The sequence below is a fragment of the Chamaea fasciata genome, unplaced genomic scaffold (assembly GCF_029207755.1).
Source record: "Chamaea fasciata isolate MVZ Bird 193981 ecotype frontalis unplaced genomic scaffold, bChaFas1.0.hap1 SCAF_13, whole genome shotgun sequence".
Classification (NCBI taxonomy): Eukaryota; Metazoa; Chordata; class Aves; order Passeriformes; family Sylviidae; genus Chamaea; species Chamaea fasciata.
Genome location: NW_027094098.1, coordinates 2,756,613 through 2,776,786, shown reverse-complemented (window position 1 = coordinate 2,776,786; position 20,174 = coordinate 2,756,613). Strand labels below are relative to the sequence as shown.

The window sequence follows — 20,174 nt, the reverse complement described above, 5'->3', positions numbered from 1 at the left end:
CTGTACCCCAACACAGCACAGCTCTCCCACCCAGAGGCCAAAGAGCAGCCATGGGGTGTGAGCGGGGCTGAGGATGCAGGACCTGGCTGCCCTGCCCTGCCATGCCAAAGCTCTGACAGGGGTTAAACAAACGGGCTGGGGGCTTTGGGAATGACCTCTCTTCCCAGAGTGTTCAAAGGCATGGGACGCCTTTCCCTGAGGAGAGAGAGCTTCCTACAGAGTGCTCACAAAGGACCTCCCAGCTAAGGTGGGATTTTAATTCTGTTACGATGGATTCAGCATTGTGAATCCATTACTTTTGGTGGTGTGGCAGGGAATTTGTCTTTGAGCAAAAAACTAAAACTGACATTTCTCAGACTTTTTTTCATCTGTCTGCAAAAATCCTCAGAATCACCTGTGGAGGACAGGGGTAGTTCATGAAGCCCAAACACTTCAGTTTCAAGTTCTTCTACAGAGAGGCAGCTGTTGTTGAATGGCTGAAGAGAGGCTGTCAGGATCCTTCCCCTTGCCCACTGCACGTATTTGCAGGACTGTCACGCACAGGGCTGTGTGTGAGTGACACACTCAGCCCCGCCACAGGTGGCCTCTGACACAGCTGGAAGTGCAGTGACACAGGGGGAGGCCCCAGGCCTGCATCCTTAACTGTCACTCAGCGCTTTTGAGTGTCTCAAAGTGTACCAAGGGACCTGTTTCCTTCACCACAAATGCACCATGCAAGAACCTGCCCCCTAAAACCAGCCCTCTTTATTATAAATCTGTTGACCGTGGCTTTAATGGTTCAGTACTTCAGCCAGAAAGTAGAAGAGCAGGTCCTGGGAGCAAAGCAGGATGGGGCAGAAAGGCTTGAGGGCCATCACAGAGCTGCACACACTTCTGCACTGCTCCTCGACGCCAAGGACACCTCCCAGCACCATCAGAGTTTAAATGAGCCCCAGAGACTGGGGTGTCCTTTGGTACAGGATGGTCACGAGGACACTGGGCTTTGTGCCCCTGCACACCCCACACACCAGCAGCTGCACCCTGAAAGGCCCCCTCCCCTCCTGAAAGCGGGATGGTCATGTTACAGGGCATGGAAGCAGCAGGTGGATCCATGATCTTGGAGGCCTTTTCCAAACAAAATGACTATTCCCTGAAGCAGCTCCTCCACACCATTTCCTGTGCCATGTTCCCTCTCCCAGTTGTTTATGGGCTTTGCTCACCCAGCGCATATCGGTGTGAGGAATTTTTCTCATCACCTTTCCTCAGTCCCATGAGCATCTCCATGCAAACAGCTTTATTTCCAAGGCAGCACCAGAATTCCAGTGTCCCAGCTGCTGCAGTGGTGAGCCAACCCTTGGAATGCCCTGCAGGTTTGGTGCTCACTACAAAGGGCAGCAGGGCCATGCCTGAGTGCAGCCAGGTGCCCCTAGGGGCTGGAATCACATCCAGCTCTCCATTGTCCATTGCTGGCCCTCAGGTGATGCCATCCCTAGCAGCAGAGTGATGTGTCTGTGGTTTTCCTCCTGTTTTTATAGTGTCCACATTTTTTACAGATACTGCCAAGTCCATAGTCAGTTGGGCCATCAGTAGTTGTGCTGGAGGATGCTGGAGCTGACACTGCATGGAAATGCAGAGGCTCTGTTCTGGCAGCTCAGACACCTTACTCATCGTTTTAACAGGGATTAGTGGATTAAGAAACTTATGGGTGAGGTTGTCCCACTGTCCTGAGCTCTCCACAAGCACTTCAATCCAGAAGGTGCCTGGCTGCCCTTGGGAGGGGAGGGTGGGCAGTGGAGCTGTGCCCGGGTGCCTCAGCAGAACATCATTTGATCAGAGAGTTCACTGTTTGAAACCTTGAAGTGAGTTTTAAAATGTATTTTTAACTCAATTGGGAAAAAGCAGCACAGGCCCACAGAGAGGGCAGAGCCCCTCACAGAGCTGCTGTGCAGGGCCACAAGAAGTGTTCTCTGGTCCAAAACTCCACAGAAGAGGGAGACACATAAACCCATCACTCCTCAGGCTGATCCCCACTTATTTCATCTCTTGCTAGGGATCAGCACACTTCCTCAGGCATCAGAATGTTCATTTTTCCCAAATTGAAAGCGTCCAGGAATTTCCCAGGTAAAAAGAGATTTTCCAAGTGTTTAGAACTTTTTCTATGCACTGAGAGCTGTTAAGAACCAGAAACTGGAGTAAGATAACAGCAGAGTCACTGTTAGATGAGCCCTCTGCTCCCATCCCGTCCCATCCCGTCCCATCCCATCCCATCCCATCCCATCCCATCCCATCCCATCCCATCCCATCCCATCCCATCCCATCCCATCCCATCCCATCCCATCCCATCCCATGCAGTCCATTTTTTCAGATCTTTCTGGAAATGGGTGAGAGGGCTTCGAGGGACATGGGTGGTTTTGATCACCTCCTACAGCCAATGCTCACTCCCCAGCCTCATTCCTGTGCTTGCACTGGACTGGGTTGTGCTTATCTCCAGAGACTGGAACAAGGATGTTTGTCCCAGAAAAGTGCTGCCCTCCCTCTGCATGACCCCTTCTCCAGCCACATCTTGTTCTTTTCCAATGGGGTGTTATTACCAACAATCCTTGGTTGGCTCCACAGCTATCAGCGTTTGAGACACACACATTATCAGCCCCTTATCTTCTGGGATGCTACACTGTCCCCCTTCATCCCGTCTCTGTCCAGTGGGTGGGACCTGCTGGTACTTGGCGGGTCAGTGCGCCCGGGCTGGATTCACTTTACAGGCTCTGGGGGCGATTCACAGGATCACAGACTGCCACCACCGCCGGCACTGCCGCCTGCCACGGGGCCGGGTAATTGCGGGGCTGGGTGACGGTGCTCCTGGGCACCGGCAGCACTGCAGGACGTGCCACCGCCTCATCCTCATCTCGTCCCAGTGCAGGAGTGATGGCTGCCCGTCCCATTCCCCACTCCCCACTCCCCACGTCCCATTCCCCACTTCCCCTTCCCCATTCCCCACTCCCCACTCTCTATTCCCCATTCCCCATTCCCCACTCTCTATTCCCCATTCCCCATTCCCCCTCCTGGCTGCGCCAGGCGCTCGGGCTCCGTCCGGGGGTCACCAGAGCTGTTCCCTGAGAGGGAGAACGGCCCCAGCCGCGGGCAGGGCTCCTCACTCACAGCCCCCCGGAACCCGTCCCCGGGGAGCTCCGGCAGTGCCCGGGCACAGCTCCAGCGGCAGCGCCGCTCCCGGCCCGGCCCCGCCTCCCCCGGCCGCCCCGGGCAGGAAGAGGCGGAGCGGCCCTGGCGGAGGCGATGGCGATGGGGATGGCGGTGGGGATGGCGGTAGCGGTGTCGATGGCGGTGGCGGTGCCGATGGCGAGCCCTCCCTGCCCCGCTGCCCACCCCCCCGCCCGGACACCGCCTGGAGGCTGGAGCCGAGAACAAACCCGGGCCGGGCCGCCTGCGCTGGGCTTCCCCCGAGCCGGGACCTTCCCCGCGGCCGCCGCTCAGCCCCGCCCCGGCGGGGCCCTGGCGGGGACGGCGCGCACAGCCGGGGGCGGCTGCGGGGCACGCCGAGCATCGCTGCTCCCTACACAGACAGGGGGGGACGGAGGAGCCCCGATGGCACAGGACGGACGGGGGCCCCACGTCCCACCCAAAGAGCGGATTCTCCCGGTTTGACTCTTGTCTTGGAGCTGGCTAATGAGATATTGGTCACCCCTGGGCTTTCCTTTCCGAGAGGGTGGTCAGACCCTGGATCAGGGTCCTGGAGAGTGTGTCAGTGCCCCAAAATGTCAGTGTTCAAGGGGCATTTGGATAATGTCCTTAATGAGCTTACATTTTTGGTCAGCTTTGAAGGGATCAGGCAGTTCGACTCAGTGATCCTTGTGGGCCACTTTCAATTGAAGTATCTGTCCTATCATTCTATTAGACTAGTCTAGTCTAGTCTAGTCTATTCCATAAATTCAGGAGCACGCCCAGGCAGTAGCCAGCCGTTCCGTAGGATCACCGATCCCGGGGTCAGTTCAGCGCTCTGTAACAGGACTCTGTCAGTACTAAAGGCATCTCTCCTGCAGGGAGGTGCTCGGCAGCGGGCGGGCAGCGCTGTGCTCGTCCCGAGGGCTGCGGGCTCACAGGACATCGCCGGGCTCTCGCAGCCCGCCCGTCCCGGCTCATCGGCGGCGCAGCCACAGCGAGGACTGCTCCCAGCACCCCGGAGTTGCCGATGCTGCTTACTCCGTGCTCCCAGGCCGGGCTCGGAAAAGTGCCGGGCAGTGGGACAAGGGGTGCCCCGCAGCTGCACGGGCAGCGGGACGTGGGAATGCTGGCAGGGCAGACAGGGGCTGGCATAGGGCGAGTCTCGCTGCACGGAGCAGGGCGCGGATGTGACTCGGGGAGGAGAGGGGACGGATTGCTGTCCCTGGGCCAGGGCAGGGCAGGGCACAGGGAGCTGTGCCCACTGCTCACAGCCCGCGGCTGTGGGCACCCAGGGACAGGCACGGCAGGGAAGAAGCTCCCCAGTTTACACCAAGGTGTAAATCTGCAGCTCCTCGTGTTCTGCCAGTTGGATTCTGTGCAACACTCCTGGTTCCCGGCTCTGTAGAGGCATTGCCCACCACTCTCTCACTGCCCACCCCCATCAACCTCAGCGGGCACCTGCAGTTGTCTTTTTCTTTGAACAACTGTCCCCGTTATTTCTGCCTTATTTACATCTCTTCAACCACCTGACATTTAAAGGTGACATCTAAAGGAGCTGCGCACACCAGCAAAGGCAGGGCATGACTCCAACCAGGTGTGGTGTCCCCCAGCAGTGAGTGAATCACAGAATCCCAGACTGGCTTGGGTTGGAAGGGACGCCAAAGCCCATCCAGTGCCACCCCTGCCATGGCAGGGACACCTCCCACTGTCCCAGGCTGCTCCAAGTCCCGGTGTCCAACCTGGCCTGGGACACTGCCAGGGATCCAGGGACAGCCACAACCCAAGGCTGTGCTTCCCTCCCCTGCCTTTTAGGAGGACACCACAGATCCTGCCAACTCAACCACTTGACTTGGGCACAGGAAAAACTTTTATTTACATGTTAATTAAAAAAATACTTGACAAAAAAGGCATACAGTATTTTATACTAAAAGAATAAAGATTTTTATTAAGCACTGTAAGTTGCATTCAATAGCCTTCAAAGACACCACACCACAATCCATCTACAACCAGCCAAACCCAACAGTAGTTCATTCTTGCACAATCCATGAGTTGGGGCAGAACTCCCTTCAACTTACATTAAGATACCTACTTAGCTCTGGCGGGCAGGGAATGGGGAATTACACCTCATTTCTGATCACTAATGTGTGATGAAGAGCATCAGGAGAATTATATGAAAACGAATATAAAGAAATGATTCTGATTTTGAAGTACATTAAGTTTGGAAACACTAACAAAAACATCAAAATGATACAGGTATATTTGCTTATACTAAATTCTTGATGGGAAAGTTCTCAAGAACAAGCCATTTGTTTCCTGCTACAGAAGGGGGGTAACTTTTTTTTTTTGAAGATCAAAGCATTTTTTTTTTTTGTTTTTCACAGAATTTCATATTTGCTAATATGAAGGCATAAAACAGCAACAGAGAACAATAATGCATACAGCAATGAGTACACCAGGGTAACGTTGATATTCAAAACGGCTAGATAATTTTTTTTTTTAAAGTTTTAGAATAAATGCAACAGAGGTCAATAATCACAAAATTTTAAGGTTAGAGCAAGATCAGTCAATGACTAAACATAGTTAACATCTTTTATAGGACTATTACTGATTATTAGCTTTTTTTGTTTTGCAAATGGGCACAGTACTTGTAAGAATGGAAGAAAGAGGACAATAACATGCATAATATTAACTACACACTTTAAAAATCATGAACCATGCAGAAGTTTAGCTCAAATAGTAGTACTAATGGTCTACGTCTGATTCAAAACCACATAGTTCATTGATCACGGATGCATGGTATTAGTCACAAAAAGTTTCCCAACACATTGTGTTTGTTTTGAAAGGTCGTTTGCATCTTCTATTATTTCAAGTTTATCTCCGTTTAACTCGTTCGTAACATATGTATGATGTCTATTGAACTCAGCAGAACTGCAAGTGTTACTGAGAATTGGTAGTTTCGAGAGTTTGCACATTTTTAACACAAAAGAACCACGGCAACGGTGATGAGATTTCAGAAAGAAAAAACTGTGGTTGTGCCTTTTTCCCCCCATAATCATGAAATCAAAGCCTTAAAGAAAGCTTTATTGTGACACAGTAATGCAAAATCAAATATAATGGCATACATATGGTGCCAAGTACTAAAAATTATAGTTTTAAGCTATATATACTTAAAGACTGCCAAAATTTGTTTTCTTTATATTTCAAAAAACAAAACTACAAGCTTTTGTCATAACCAGTTTAAACTTTATGTATACTTCATTTTAAGTGCGGGAGTCAAATGCTCTTCATTCTCTTTTTTTTTTGTTTTTTTTTGTTTTTTTGTTTTATTGTAGCATTTTGACTACAACTGGTTAAAACTAAAAAAATGTGTTGTTTAAATCTCTGACATCAAAGAGGGATCCGAATTTCCAAAGTCCTCATTTTTCTCTTACGGAAAGGAAAAAATGTACATAACTGTAGGCTCTCTTTCTTTCCAGATATTCCTAATCCTGACCCTTCCCAACATCCTTCACCCTCTATAAAAAATAAGTTTACTCTTCTTTTTTTAAGACAGTGGCCTCAAGAGCATCATCTTTATGGCAAACACTGTCTGCATTTAGTGCATTTAAGTGAGGATTCGTATTGCACATTTTAGAGTCATTACTCAAGGCACTTTCAGACTGATTGGAAGCCCTGATGTCTCCTGTATTCCCATTCATCTGGGAAGCTGGTTTTTCCTCAGTCACAACTCCATTTTCAGCCAGGGATCCATCTGAAGACACAAGTGAGGATTTAGATTCCTCGGATTTTGACTTAAGTTCTTTGGCTACTTCTTCTGCTGAAGCAGCGTAAGGAGGTTTGCCCTAGTTGTTAAAAAAAGAAGAGAATTACTGAAGAACCAGTGCTAAAAATGTATATAAATGTACAGTCTGATATAAGGACACTACAACAGGCAGCATGCAGGGCACAGGGTCGTGAGTGAACACCAAGTATTAGGCATTGCTGAAGGAAGTGACCCACAAAATACACGGAGAGGATTTTCGGTGTTCCCCAGAGCCTTCTGATGCCCCCGGGGCAAATGCTCCCATTTGAACTCCGATGTTGTCCTCCTTTCACAACATCAGAACTACACAAACGTCTGAAACACCGAAACTGAGAATCAATGTACAGCTGCACTCTGCTCCTTGGTTCGTGTGTGCTGTGATTCAGTGGCAGGATCCCGTGCTACTCAAACACAAACCCGGCTCTTTCCAGCCAGGTTTGCAGGAGTGCAGAGGCACCATGCACTATTCCCTGCACCAGCCTATATGCTTCCAAGATTAGGAAAGGCTTTCATAAAAAAAGCATATAGTAAAATCTTACAAGACTGAGTATAGCCATAAAAACCAGACTGATGCAGCATACAATTAGTTTTTAAGTATTTATAATTAATCTCAGCGTTCCAGAAACCTAATAGGCTTTAAACAAACCAAAATAAGCGGGTTAGGCTGCTAAGAAGCAGCACACTGGTCTGTCACACTGTTCACAAAGTCAAGTGCTAAGAAATGGCTTAAGACAGGGACACCTCGAACAGCAGCCAACAGCTGTGCAGTATAAAAACCTCCACTGTTACCTACTGGAACACCTGCAGTAAGCTGCTGAAGGATGTTACAGAAGAACTTTGCAGGTGAGTCAGAACTGCTGTTCTCTGGCATTCTCATTATCCAGATCATCATAATTCTCAGTCCCATTGCACAGGCATGGGACTGCACATGAGCACAAGGGACACTGATCACTGTCATCGTGCCTCTTTGCAGATATCCTTAAGTTCAGCTTTCAAGACATGCTTTAGTTTCTTTCCAGAACAAGAGTGAAAGGTCTCATCCTGGGACGAAACAGACCAGTCTGGTGTGTTGGACAAATCCAAAGAACTGGTTTTGGTCAGGTTCCCAAGCTGAGGGGAGGAAGTGCCTCGGGCTGAGCCTGGCCCTGTACAGGCACTCAGTGAGGCAGAGGGGCCACTGGCACCTCCCAGCCTCACCTGACCCTCACAATTCACTCACTGCGTGGGAACTTTCCCAAGTTCTCCCTGCCATGTGCATTTTAAATCACCTTTTTTCTTTCCTGTACAAGGAACATCCTATATGGCCTTGATGACCACAAAATGCAATGAGCTCAGGTCCATAGAAAATGCCATTTATCTTCCTTCACCAGGCACAATTTTACACACAGGTCCTTGTGATCACAAGTAGTTACCATCCAAGTTACATATCATCAATAAAAATGCAAATACCCAACCTTGATGGCATTGCCAAGACACCTGCAGCTACTACCTGAACTATACCTGAACTATCCCATATGTACACCTGTAGTAAGCCTGGAGTATTTGGGAGCTCGTTTTCAGGATTTCCTTTATTTCAAAGCTTAAGGTACTCAAATTGGATGCTCTGTTATTGACACAGTGGTTTCTCTTCTATTTAAAGGTGTAGTTTCACATCCACAGGTACATTTGTAGACATATAGTCTGTGTACACAGCAATTTAAGAAGGAAGAGAAGTATTTGAATTTTTACACCTGTAAAACAGTAAGTTTTACTGGAAGCTAATAGTTGCTTCATTATCTACTGGAGAACATTCTCTAATTTACTGTCTGACACCTGAAAACACCCCCCTACTCTCAGGTCTCCCTGACAAATGGCATGTCCATATGACATATTTATTGTGGAACTTTTTTCAACTATTTACTACTCATTCATCCAAACTGCAAAGCAGCCAGAACCATGGAAAAAGGAGGAAGGCAGAACTCTGAAAGCAACTGGCATCTCATTCAGATCAGCAGTCTGCCTCAGCTATATTTGAAGGATCCATGGAACAGACAGAAGTCATGATCCATGGACGCTTTGCAGGCTGTCACCAGAAAGGAACCTGCATGCTCAGGGGGAAAGGCTGCTCTGCTATTCCCATGAAGTTTAGAGTGACCTCTTAGACCTGGAGCATGGCAGCAGCAAAGATCCTTCACCGCTACAAACTTTCCTTCACGAGGCTGGACCGAGGTCCCAGAAAAGAAACTGGGGAAGAGTAGGGGCAGGAACAGAACTGCTAATTTGTTTCAGCTTTGTATTTCTCCCATTTTCTAAATTTTCTTCTACTCCCATGGCTGGTTAGAGCTGTGTAGGCACAGGATTCATGTCAAAATACATTCTTCCACGTCTGTCTTTAGAAGCCAAGTTTGCTTTAAGTGAGCTGTGACAGCAGCCTGTCCTGTCGGCGCTGTGCAGCTCACAGCCTCCACGGGTCTCCAGAAACACTTGTAGCAGTTAAAGTGGTGCTGGTCTGGATCCACCCCAGCCCAGCCCGGCACAGAGCGTGCTGCAGTCAGGCACATGGCTTCATTACCTGAATTGCTCCCTGGCTTTTATAACCTCGCCCATAGTACCTTCCACCTCTTCCAAAAGTTCTTATCACCGGAGTGGAGATAACTCCTCTAGGACGCCTGCAGGGGTGGGGCAAGGGGAGAAAATAAAACACAGGTCAGTTTTGTTTACAACTGCTTTACATTTAGTTTTGCTGAAATATTATTTCCCTAGCTTTACTGTCTAGTGCCTATCATCAACACGTCTTTAAAGATGCAAGATGCCTAATTCTGAACTGCAGGGTTCTACTGCTTGCAATTGTATCAAACCCAACAAACCTTTTGGGTCCCGAGCAATAAAAGGTCTCTTTTTAGATTTCCCTTCTAAAGAAACAATAAATAATACTTTCAAGCTTTGCAGAAACATTTTCCAAGTGTCAAATTATCCTCAATGTCACTTTAAAACCAGAGCTCAAAATACTTTCACCTTACAAAAATAGCAATTTGAACCACATAGAAAGCCATTTCCCCCATTCAGTAACAGTTCCCAGTGTAAACAACGAGACAGGCTCTGATAAAAGAAAGTGAGGCAGAATTAAAAAATCGTGTAGGTACAAAATTATGTAAGAAACTGAGCAAACAGAGGAGTTTCACCTGCATCTGGCACGTGGCAACTGATAAGCTGGGATGCCTTCCAATGGAGACTCCCAACTTAGACATACTAGGTGGTGGGTTTTGGTGTGATTCAGTACAGATTACATCAGATGAAACCAAGCTTTCTCACCTTGGTCTCACGTTGTGCCAGGGGAAGTGGTTTAGATTAGATATATTCGGAAAAATTTGTTTACAGAAAGGGTTAAGCCCTGGCACAGGCTGCCCAGGGCAGTGCTGGAGTCACCATTCTGGGACTGTCCACAAAACACGTGGATGTGGCACTTGGGGATGTAGTTTAGGGGTGAGCGTGGGGGTAGGTACTGGGTTGACAGCTGGACTTGATCTTAGAGGTCTTTTCCAATCTCAGCAATTCCAGGATTCAGCTGCAACTGCTTTAATTCCATCAGCTGAAGAAACTGAACTTCCCAATCATTATGTCAAGAACACTATTCTCCTAAAAAATTCCTTGTTTTCTCTACTAGAAATACTGGATTGCTCTGCAAGCCTGGGAATGCCCTTTGCTTGCTCTGGAGGTGCTGGTGTGACACCCGATCCCACTGGGGCTGGCTCAGGTCCCTGAGCTGAGTGAGGCTGCACTGCCCACGGAACAGCACTGTGTCCCCCAGTCTCCTCTCACAGGCTGTGAATTCCCACACTGGGCAGTACGAAATCCAATTCTGGGGTTTAGAAGCAACAGCAGAGAATGAAGAGAGAGGAGCTGTGGTTTGCATGTGAGTCCCTCTCACTGTGTTCCCTCCTTGCCAACCCCACTGGCTCTCTTTTTACAAGGTCAAAGTGTGTCCTTCAAGGAGCTGAGAAAAACTGTTCAGAAAATCACACTAAATACACTGATGGATCGAGGCCAATACAAAGCAGCTGGCACAATTTTACACAATAAGAAAAACATCTGAGCTCAGTGTTGCAGAGACATGAGGCAATAGGGTGAACAAGCCTGACTCAATCCCCTCTGCTGAAAGAGATAAAATGGAATACAAATGTGCAAAAACTGGGCCATGAACTGAGACAACTTGCTGTGCTGTTTCCTAGTAGTGACCTTTGGCAGGAAATAACCTCTGCCAGCATGAACCTGATGTTAAAGCACTGGAGATCAGGGAAAGGTTCTTCCCCAGAGGGTGCTGGCAGTGCCCAGGCTCCCCAAGGTTTGGTCATGTCCCCGGGGCTGCCAGAGTTCCAGGAGGGTTTGGACAGCACTCCAGGGATGCCCAGGGTGGGATTGTTGGGCGGTCTGAGCAGACACAGGGGTTGGACTCCATGATCCTTGTGGCTCCTTTCCAACTGAAAATAATCTATGGTTCTGTGATTCTGTCTTTAGGCAGAACCCTCAAACATGAGCATGCTTTCCTATTGGTGCTACTTCAGTATCAACTGACCCAACCAACAGGTAAGGTGCCTGCAGTCACTTTCCCTCTGGCCTGTTCTAGTAAGTCTGCATGTGACCAATGCCCTGTCGGTGCTGATCGGAAGGACACAGGATGATCTGGCATTGACAGTTTTCCCATCCCTTTCGGGTGACAACCTGCACTCAAACCTTACTGCCTTAAGAAAGCACCTCCAACAAAAAGAAACTTCAGGCATTTTATCTCAAATCAAAATCTACTAGTGAAGAATCCTATTTCTCTGTCATAAAGGTACTGGCAGTCCTGAAGTCATCTCCTTATGCAAAACCAACCTGTGTGCATGTGTGTATATATATATATATATATATGTATATATATATTTCAGAGTGAGTATGAGTTTTATTGGCAGGCACATAAAAATGCTTCCACCTATACAAATAACTGGTGAAAAGCTTCTTAAAAGGAATGCCAACATTTTTTCTTGAATATTCAGTGGATATAATTGACCCTACGTATCCTAAAGGGTCATATGCAATCTCTACTGCCTCCAACTTTTCCTTGTTTCCCCAACCATGAAATCCCATGTGAGGAGCACATTCCCAGGCTGGCACTTACCCTCTGGCTGGTCCTCCCACGGACACCACCTGCAGAGGAAATGGCCCTCTCCCCCCTCGTCCACGTCTGCTTCCAGCCCAATGGCCGACTACAGTGCCGGCAATTTCAAGTTTCCCTCCCTGAGAAGGAATAGGTTGGACTCCTGCACATAAAAGCAAAACCAAACTTTGATCTTCACAATCATCACAGTAAAGTTCCAAATGAATGGAAAGCTCGTTTGCCCAGATTTCACCACATAACCCATTTCCTCTATGGATACTGTGAGATTATTGCTCATTTTGCAGTATTCCAGAAGAGTTAGAACTCCAAGAGCCTGTTTCCCCCCACCCCTTTTTAAAAATAGATATGAATTCTGAAAAGAAAAATGATCTGACATGAGTGCTTCAGTTTCAGTAATTAAAAATATACTTGAGATAAGCCTCAAGAAAGCAGGGGAATTTTACAAGCTGGCTGAAGATTGGTTTTTTCCTGCATTCCTAAAGAAGAAGGAATTCTTGCAGGTTCAAGGCACTTTTTAGCCAACAGCAAGTACCAGCAGAGACCACAGAGATTATATTGGCAATAAAGAACTAAAGGCTGGATAAGGTGTACTAACACTAAGTTACTACAAAAATGTAGCATTTGAACAGATCTGGTTTAAAAGGTGGGTTTATCATTCCCCCTCAAAGAAGGCAGCTAAAATTACAGTTGTCTAAGATGCAACTATAGCTTCTGTTCAAGTTGTTCATGTCTTTATACTAAATCAACTCTGGGGGATAACATGTATTGCAAGAAATCCAGGTACGTGAACTGAGCAAGATGTTACTGGTAAGACCATCAGCACCAAAAAGGTTACAAACCACAGCTTTTATGCAGCCATAATTAGTCTCCAAATGTTAATAGGCTGGGAACTACACTACTGATTACATCCAGAAGGTTCCTACTTCCCTGTGCAAGTCCTTCAGCTTCAAATGCAGATGGTTTGCAGGGCCAGAGTTGTTCACACATGAAGCATTACAGGTATGTTTGTTCTTAGGATAAAAGCTCAGAGGCCAGGAGGAACAGCTAAATATGTGGGAAAAATTTACCCTGAACAGGTTTCCATCATCCCACACCATACAGGAAGTGAGCAGTGGGCACACAGGTAGGGACGTACATCCCACTCCTGTGTCCACACCAGCACTGATGCCAGCAAAGAAGGGCTCAGCAGTAATACTAAAGTCACTCATTTCTACGCTGGGTCTTTGCAAAAAGCTCAGCTGTCCCCAGATTTTGGAAACTGCCTGTTAATCCAGAGGCAGAGGCCAGTGGGTTACAGATGCCCTCTTTGCCTGTGGGAGCACAGGAGCCAGCCTGCCCCGCTGGGTGTGGGGCTCTCCTGTGCCTGGAGATCTGTGGCACCAGGAGGGCGCTGGGGGCTTGCGGCAGGGATGGGAGCAGAGCGGACAGCACCGGGCAGGCTCTAGAGAGGGAAGCTGAGACAGTTAGGGAGACAGGGAGTCAGTAGGAAAGCCTCAGACCAACCCGTACAATGGAGGAAGCCGTTGCCAGAAGCTCTAAGAGAAGGGGTTTGGGTATAATTACCGCCCTGAAACTTGCTAGTCCTGTTGCTGTCATTGCCAGAGAAGGCTCCGGAGTGTCCTGCCGCTGCCGCCACCCGGAAGGCCCGGTAAGCGCCTGTGGCTACTGTTTCCCCATAAGGGCCTCCGAAGCCATAGACTCCTGTTAGACCCAGGGTAAAGAAAGACAGGGGAAAAGCTGTGAGGGGGCCAGGCAACCGGGAAGGCCCCAGCAGAGAGGTTGCTGCCTCCTTCCACCCTTCCAGAGCCAGGCGGGAGGGCCATGCTCCCGCTGGCCAGGCTCCTGCGGGTGAAGCAGCAGCACCGAGAGAACCCTGGCCAAAGGTGACCTGCTGTCTCAGCCAGCACGGAATCTCTGATCCAAAGGGCGGGCGTTAGGGCTTGGAATGGGATCCCAGCTTCTGTGGCATTGCAAAGGCCTGTGACAATTATGTGGCAGTGAGCTCTGGTGGCTACAGTCATGGCACCCCTGGAATGCTCATGTCCAGTATCCATACACCTACGGGCCTTGGCATGGAGAGATTTTGAGGAAGGGAGCAATTCTAGGAACAGCCTGGAATGGTTATGTCAGTATTTACACCTGAGGGTGCCGATGGTTATATGACTGTAGCAAAACACAGAGGAGTGGGGAGGGGGAAAGGTTGTCTTCAGCCCTGACAGTTAAACTGCACCTGTTAATTTATAAATGTTTCGAACCAATTTACTGTGCAAATCAGAGCATTTCCACACCACCCAGTGTCAATCCCTTCCTCTTTTTTCTAGTTCTACAATAACAGTAAAAATATTTTGATCTGGCACAGTTACTAAAATCCTGATGAAAATAAGCAGCAATGAAGCACATTCCGTATCACTGGGCTAATAAAAGCAACCCCAAACACAGTGATTGGCACATGCCAACAGGAGCTGACCACCTGCTTTTGTGTATTTTCCCTATGAAATCGACCAGGGTTGGTAGTTTTGGGAATGTGCAAGGTAAGGCAATGTGTGGCACCGCTGTCCCATCACTTACCAGCAAAGCCTCTCCCCCTGCCCTGAGGTGGTGGGACTGGCCCAAAGTGTCGAGGATACATAGAAGCTGGATAGAAAGGCATGGCAGGTGGAGGTGGGAAAGGGAGAGGATGGTTCTGCCTGGAGAAATTTAATCCTTCTAGGATGCTCTGACGCATCTTTTCAACCTTGGCTGCCTGCTCAGCCTAGGAATAAAGAGAAGGTCACAGAGGGACATTAAAATTCTTGTTTCAATTGTATAAAGCTACATTTACACAACAAATTCAAAGGAAAAGGCAAAATAATAGAGGAGTAGAGACAGAATCATCATCCTAAACCTGGACTGCACACCACAGTCTGTGCATACAGGCTGAAACATGCCTGGAGGGTTACAACCCTGAGAGGGACCACAGCCACCATCAATAGCAAAGGTGGATCAGAGCTTCCCTCAAGTCACAAAAAAAGAAGGGATACAATTTCATACCTTTCAAATAGTTAAAACCAAAAGTTTGGGTTATTCAGTAAACTGTTTTATCAGTTTCCTGGTTTTACAGGTGGATAGTAACTGCATGATTTGGATAACACAAAAAACTCCTTCACTTGTATTTTAAGATGGTTGTAAGAAATGTGAAAAGATTTTGAGCTGAGGACCCCAAGAATGACTTCAGTCTGGAAAATCAATTAGAAATCACCAATTTTCTTTCACTACAAACCCAGTGCAGCTTAGTCCTTTGGACAGTCTGACCCAAAAAGGTGGGACTTGAACAAATGAGCAGAGTTTCCAACTTGGCCATTCATCATATCAGTGTTTCCATTTTCAGAGGGGAAAAAATCAAATTCAAGCTGATGCCTCTTCTTCCAAATCTATCCAAATGCCACCCTACTCATCAAGAAATAAGGAACTAAACAGCAAAACCCACCCTTTAGCCATTGCCCTCATATCTGCCTTTAAAAGCAGAGGAGAAACATGAGGTGAATGGTGACAGCCCAGGGGCACACGGGACACCCCGTCACCCGCACAGGACACACCTGACCATCACAGAGGTCGATGAGCGGAACTTTCTCCCGGCTTGCTTTGATGAGCTTGGTCTGGAATAATTTCCCATCAAAATACATCCAGGGACAGCAGTGCTCCCAGGGAATGGGCTGTCCGCAGGCATCATTGGCAAAAAGAGCCATGTCCACACCACTCATGAAGAGAGCAGACAGTTGGATTCCACGGGGATCCAGATTCTCAATCTGTTCAAAAACGGGGTAAACGTAGTAAGATGGCAATGAGATGTAATTCAGAGTTATTCCTATAGTTACATTCTTTTCAAAACTCTTGCAAACAGAGGGATTTTAAAAGGTCATCCAGACTTTCAGAGGTTTGAGCAGAAGAATGCACTGGAACCTCTCATTTGTGCATGCAGAGCTGCCATCTTCAGAAAAGCTGTGGTCCCATCCACCTGCTCTGGAGACCACAGATAAACACAAACCCCTATTTTCTCAACACAAAGTGCAGGAAACTATTTCTAAAGACACTTAGAGGAAATCAGCACTGGAAAAATTAATTTAAAATTTTATTCCAAATAATTAAGTGCTTCTGAAATGTGTGGTAGAACATCTCAGGAATGAGCTCAATGCAAAATTCCATTTTTCTTCCATTGCAACACATTTTCTTCTGAACCCCTTTATAATGGATTTTCTATTGGTCTGATTCAAGATTTTGCCTTAAGAACACATGTCTTAATGAGAAACAGTGTGTATGCATACAACAGCTTTATTTAGGATACAGGACAGGGACACCAAGGTAGAATTAAACAGGGAATAATAGGTAGTGGTCAAAGCAAAAAGGATTTGCTTGCAGCAAGTGTATTTTTATCTCCGGTGTAAGAAAATACCACTACTGGTGTTTTCTGAAATACTTCTCAAAATATCAACCCTTGCTTGGGAACACTTTCAAGACCTTGCTATTAAATTTTAAAATTAAACTCCATTACCACCTTCCTTATGCATAAGCAACCTTTAAGAGGCCAAAGACTCTCCCGCTCATTTTGCAGATACACGGCTGGGTTCAAATTGAGCTGCTCTGTCTGACTTCACAAGCTGCTTCCTGTGAAGACAGTTACAACCCTGAGGGAATTACTGCATCTTCCAGCTAACCAACATATCTCATGGAAGTCATCTGCATTACTTTATGTATGATTGAAAAATAACATAATTACTATTAAACCAGAATAGTATCTGCTATCAGTGGCTTTTTGTTTTGTGTTGGAATAGAAAGAATATTTTCTCTGGGGATTCCTTTCTTAGGTCTCTAAGAACAGTGATTTTCAAAGTGGAGTTTCTTCCTCTTTGCATCAGATCTTAAGAGAGAAGCGAGACTTTGATGACTATGATAGACACCTTTGCCAAAATCTCGGCCCCTAGATGTCATTCAGTCTGTGGGCTCACCATCCCTGGAGTGTTCCAGGCCAGGCTGGATGGGGTTTGGAGCAAGTTGGGATAGTGGAAGGTGTCCCTGCCCATGGTGGGGAGTGGAATGAGATGGGCTTTAAGGTCCCTCCCAACCCAGCCCAGTCTGGAATTTGATTTATTGTGTTGTGTTTGGAAAATGGACACTGTAAACCATTGCAGCCATCTCTGCAACACTTTAGGCCACTAAGACTGATATTCTGGAAAGTATAGGTGATTGCGCAAGGCTTTTAGTGAGACAGGCACATACAGATCAGCCACTACAGTTAATTCCCAGAGCAGCTGGAAACAAATCTCTTCAATTATGTAAGTTCTAGTTAAGAATTACCTTGAGTTCCTGAAGCTGGTCAGGTTCATAGAGCTTTGGAGACAACGCTTGGGCAAGGAAAGCATCAAGTTCCTGGCGCCGTAGAATGCGCACCCCTGGCCACTGTACCATATACCTGTGAGGGAAACACAGCCCCAGTAAGTGCCAGCATGGACACAGGACAAGTGACAGGACAGAAACATGCTGTGCCAGTGAAAAGAGGAGCTTTAAGATACCACCTTGTTTGCATACTAACTAGCCTATAAGGAGAAACAGTGTTTTAGTACTCAAAAGGCAAGATGAAGCTCAATAGAACCAATGACAAATATACATTTGTCAATCTCAAAAATGGCTTACATTTTACCATGTGTAAGATGCCAACCTTGGATTCTGAAAGAATTGTAAGCTTGCTGTCTTAAAGGATCAGCCCAAATCTAAGCATCTCCCAATTCCTCTGTCAATTTTCAATCTGAAAATCGAACAGTTCAGGATTTTGGACGCTGTGACTTTTCCTTTGGAAAGCTGGAAGCTTTTGTTGTGCAACTTCACCCACAGAAGCCTTTGAGGCCCCAAAAATTGGTTTTTTACTGAGCTGGAGCCTTGAGTACACCAAGGGAAAACTAATCAAATGATACAACCTCTTTGCAACGCAACATCTTTTTTGTCTTTCCGTCAATCCTTTAGAGACTGAAGAAGAACTACACACATGCTTTTCTACAACCAAACCAAACTCCCTCTCCCAGTGTGGCTGCAGATATGAATGAACACTTTGTAGAGATCCCAGAGTAAAACCCTTCCTGGGTACTGACGTGCCTGGAGGTGACACTAACCTCAGCACACAGCAGAGCACCATAAGATGAGTGGGCACATTAGTTGGGTTGAGCATTGCTGGTGTGTCTGATCGCATACAGGCCAGGAATGCCCTCATCCGTCGGTTCTTGTCTTCCACGGCTTTGCCCAGCCACAGCTTCTTCAGGTTGGGGCAGGTCCACTCCCTGAAGGCCAGGGCTTCCACCAGCTCAGGGGTCTGAGGAGATTTGCCTTTGTAAGCAGCCCATTCCTTAATTATCACTGGTGAAACTGCAGAATGGCAACAGCAGAAAGAAATCACCCTTAGTATTTCATATTCCAGCATTTATTTCAGACTTCATATGCAGGAGATTTTGATTTAAAAAGCATCACTTTGAGACTGCAATAGTGTGTTGGATTACGCTGCCAAACTGGTAATTCAAACCCTGCAAGAAATACTTTCTAATTGTGACCATTTACAAATTAGGTGTATACGAACACGCATACACTAGGAATGTCATGCTAATATTTTCAAATGAATATACAACATAGAGGAAATACATGTATTTTTCTAAAACAGACAGCACAATTTCCCCTGGAAGTATTCAATGCCAGGGTGAACGGGGCTTGGAGAAACCTGGTCTACTGGCATGTATCCCTGCCCATGGCAGAGGACTGGAAATGGACAGTGTTCAAGGACCCTTCCAATCTAAACCATTCTGCAATTTTACCTTAAAAGTCCAATTTTCCCCTAAAATATCTCTGTCATATCTGACAATACTTGTGTGTGATCAGAAACCTACAGCAATAAATAAAAATAGTACATAAACACAAATGTGGTGGTCCTTTAACAGGTGGTCTTTTAAGAACAATATGATCTTAGTGATTTCATTTGAATCATATTTAAACCTGGTATTATTATACTTGTCTGTAGCTGTTCAGCTACTGCAGTGGAATGAGATCTCAAATATAGGCAGGTGTGGAGTTCTTCTCCCTAAAAATTTTACAAAATATTACTTCACATAAGCTTTCCCATTTATTGCACTGCTTTCTATGAAGAGGTTAGTGGCTTTGTGCCCAAACTCCCTTTCATCTGCATCAGCACGAAGACAGTTCACTCTACATTGCTGCTAAATCATCTCCCTCCTTCTGTTTGAAGACAACCAGAACAGAACACAAGTTCAAGTCAAGGCTGAGACACGATACCTTTGGCCTTGGAGCAACCCCGAGGCTGACACAGTTCACAGCGTGCCTGCACCCTTCCAGCTCTGAGCCAGTTATGCAGTGTAGAAAGGTTCAAGGAACTTGTTAGTGCAGGTTCAGGTTACAGCCCGGGGAGATTCCCTGAGGGAGCTCAGACCTGCTCTTTCTGCTGGAAATCCACTGGATACAGTCTGGGGAACACGTCCCGCTGGTGCCAGCACAGACCTGACAGCTACAAAGCCTCCTTCAGCAATGGGGCAGCAGCCTAAAGTGTGATCCTATAGCCAGGGGCAGGCAAACCACGGCACAGCTGATGGTCAGGATTAAAGAGAAAAACTCCAGAACACCCCAAAGAGCTCTCCTACTTTTTGGGAATAAACCCAGCCTCGCATTACTGTCACTCTTCACAGAGCCCAGGGCAGTTTTACAGATCACTCACAGCAATGCAAATAAACATTCTGATATATTTAGTTGGTCGCCTCACGACAAAATCATGTTCTATTTTGGTTGCTCCCAGGTTTTATACACCACTGCACTCTAAAGATGGGCTCTAACAGCCAGCAGAGCTACCCTGCCCTGGTGCACAGCTCATCTCTCTGGGTTTCTCTGTTTGCTTAGGCCTGGAACAGCAAACACAAATGGAAGTATGTATTTTATGTGTGCTTTCAAACCCCTCTGTAATTGCTTTAGATATCAGAAGCAAAGCTGTACACACCACCAGTGTTTCCCTGATGTTTCTTTCACTTACACTGAACACATAAGGACCTTAAGCTTAGAAGG

General features: G+C 47.0%; 1 protein-coding gene across 3 annotated transcripts in view; it reads right to left on the bottom strand.

Moving 5' to 3' along the window:
- Positions 1-5,073: 5,073 nt before the first annotated feature.
- The window catches only part of FAM120A (family with sequence similarity 120 member A), a 46,497-nt gene continuing 31,396 nt past the window's right edge, over positions 5,074-20,174 (bottom strand). For 2 of the 3 annotated variants that reach the window (XM_066195744.1, XM_066195742.1), the window contains exons 11-18: positions 18,233-18,482; positions 17,424-17,538; positions 15,668-15,877; positions 14,661-14,844; positions 13,656-13,793; positions 12,093-12,234; positions 9,510-9,606; positions 5,074-6,998 (exon numbers count right to left, since the gene is read on the bottom strand). In XM_066195744.1, coding sequence (XP_066051841.1) covers positions 6,687-6,998; positions 9,510-9,606; positions 12,093-12,234; positions 13,656-13,793; positions 14,661-14,844; positions 15,668-15,877; positions 17,424-17,538; positions 18,233-18,482 — 1,448 coding nt within the window. In that variant the 3' untranslated portion in view covers positions 5,074-6,686. The remainder of the gene's footprint in view (positions 6,999-9,509; positions 9,607-12,092; positions 12,235-13,655; positions 13,794-14,660; positions 14,845-15,667; positions 15,878-17,423; positions 17,539-18,232; positions 18,483-20,174) is intronic. The other variant, XM_066195745.1, reaches the window with a different exon arrangement.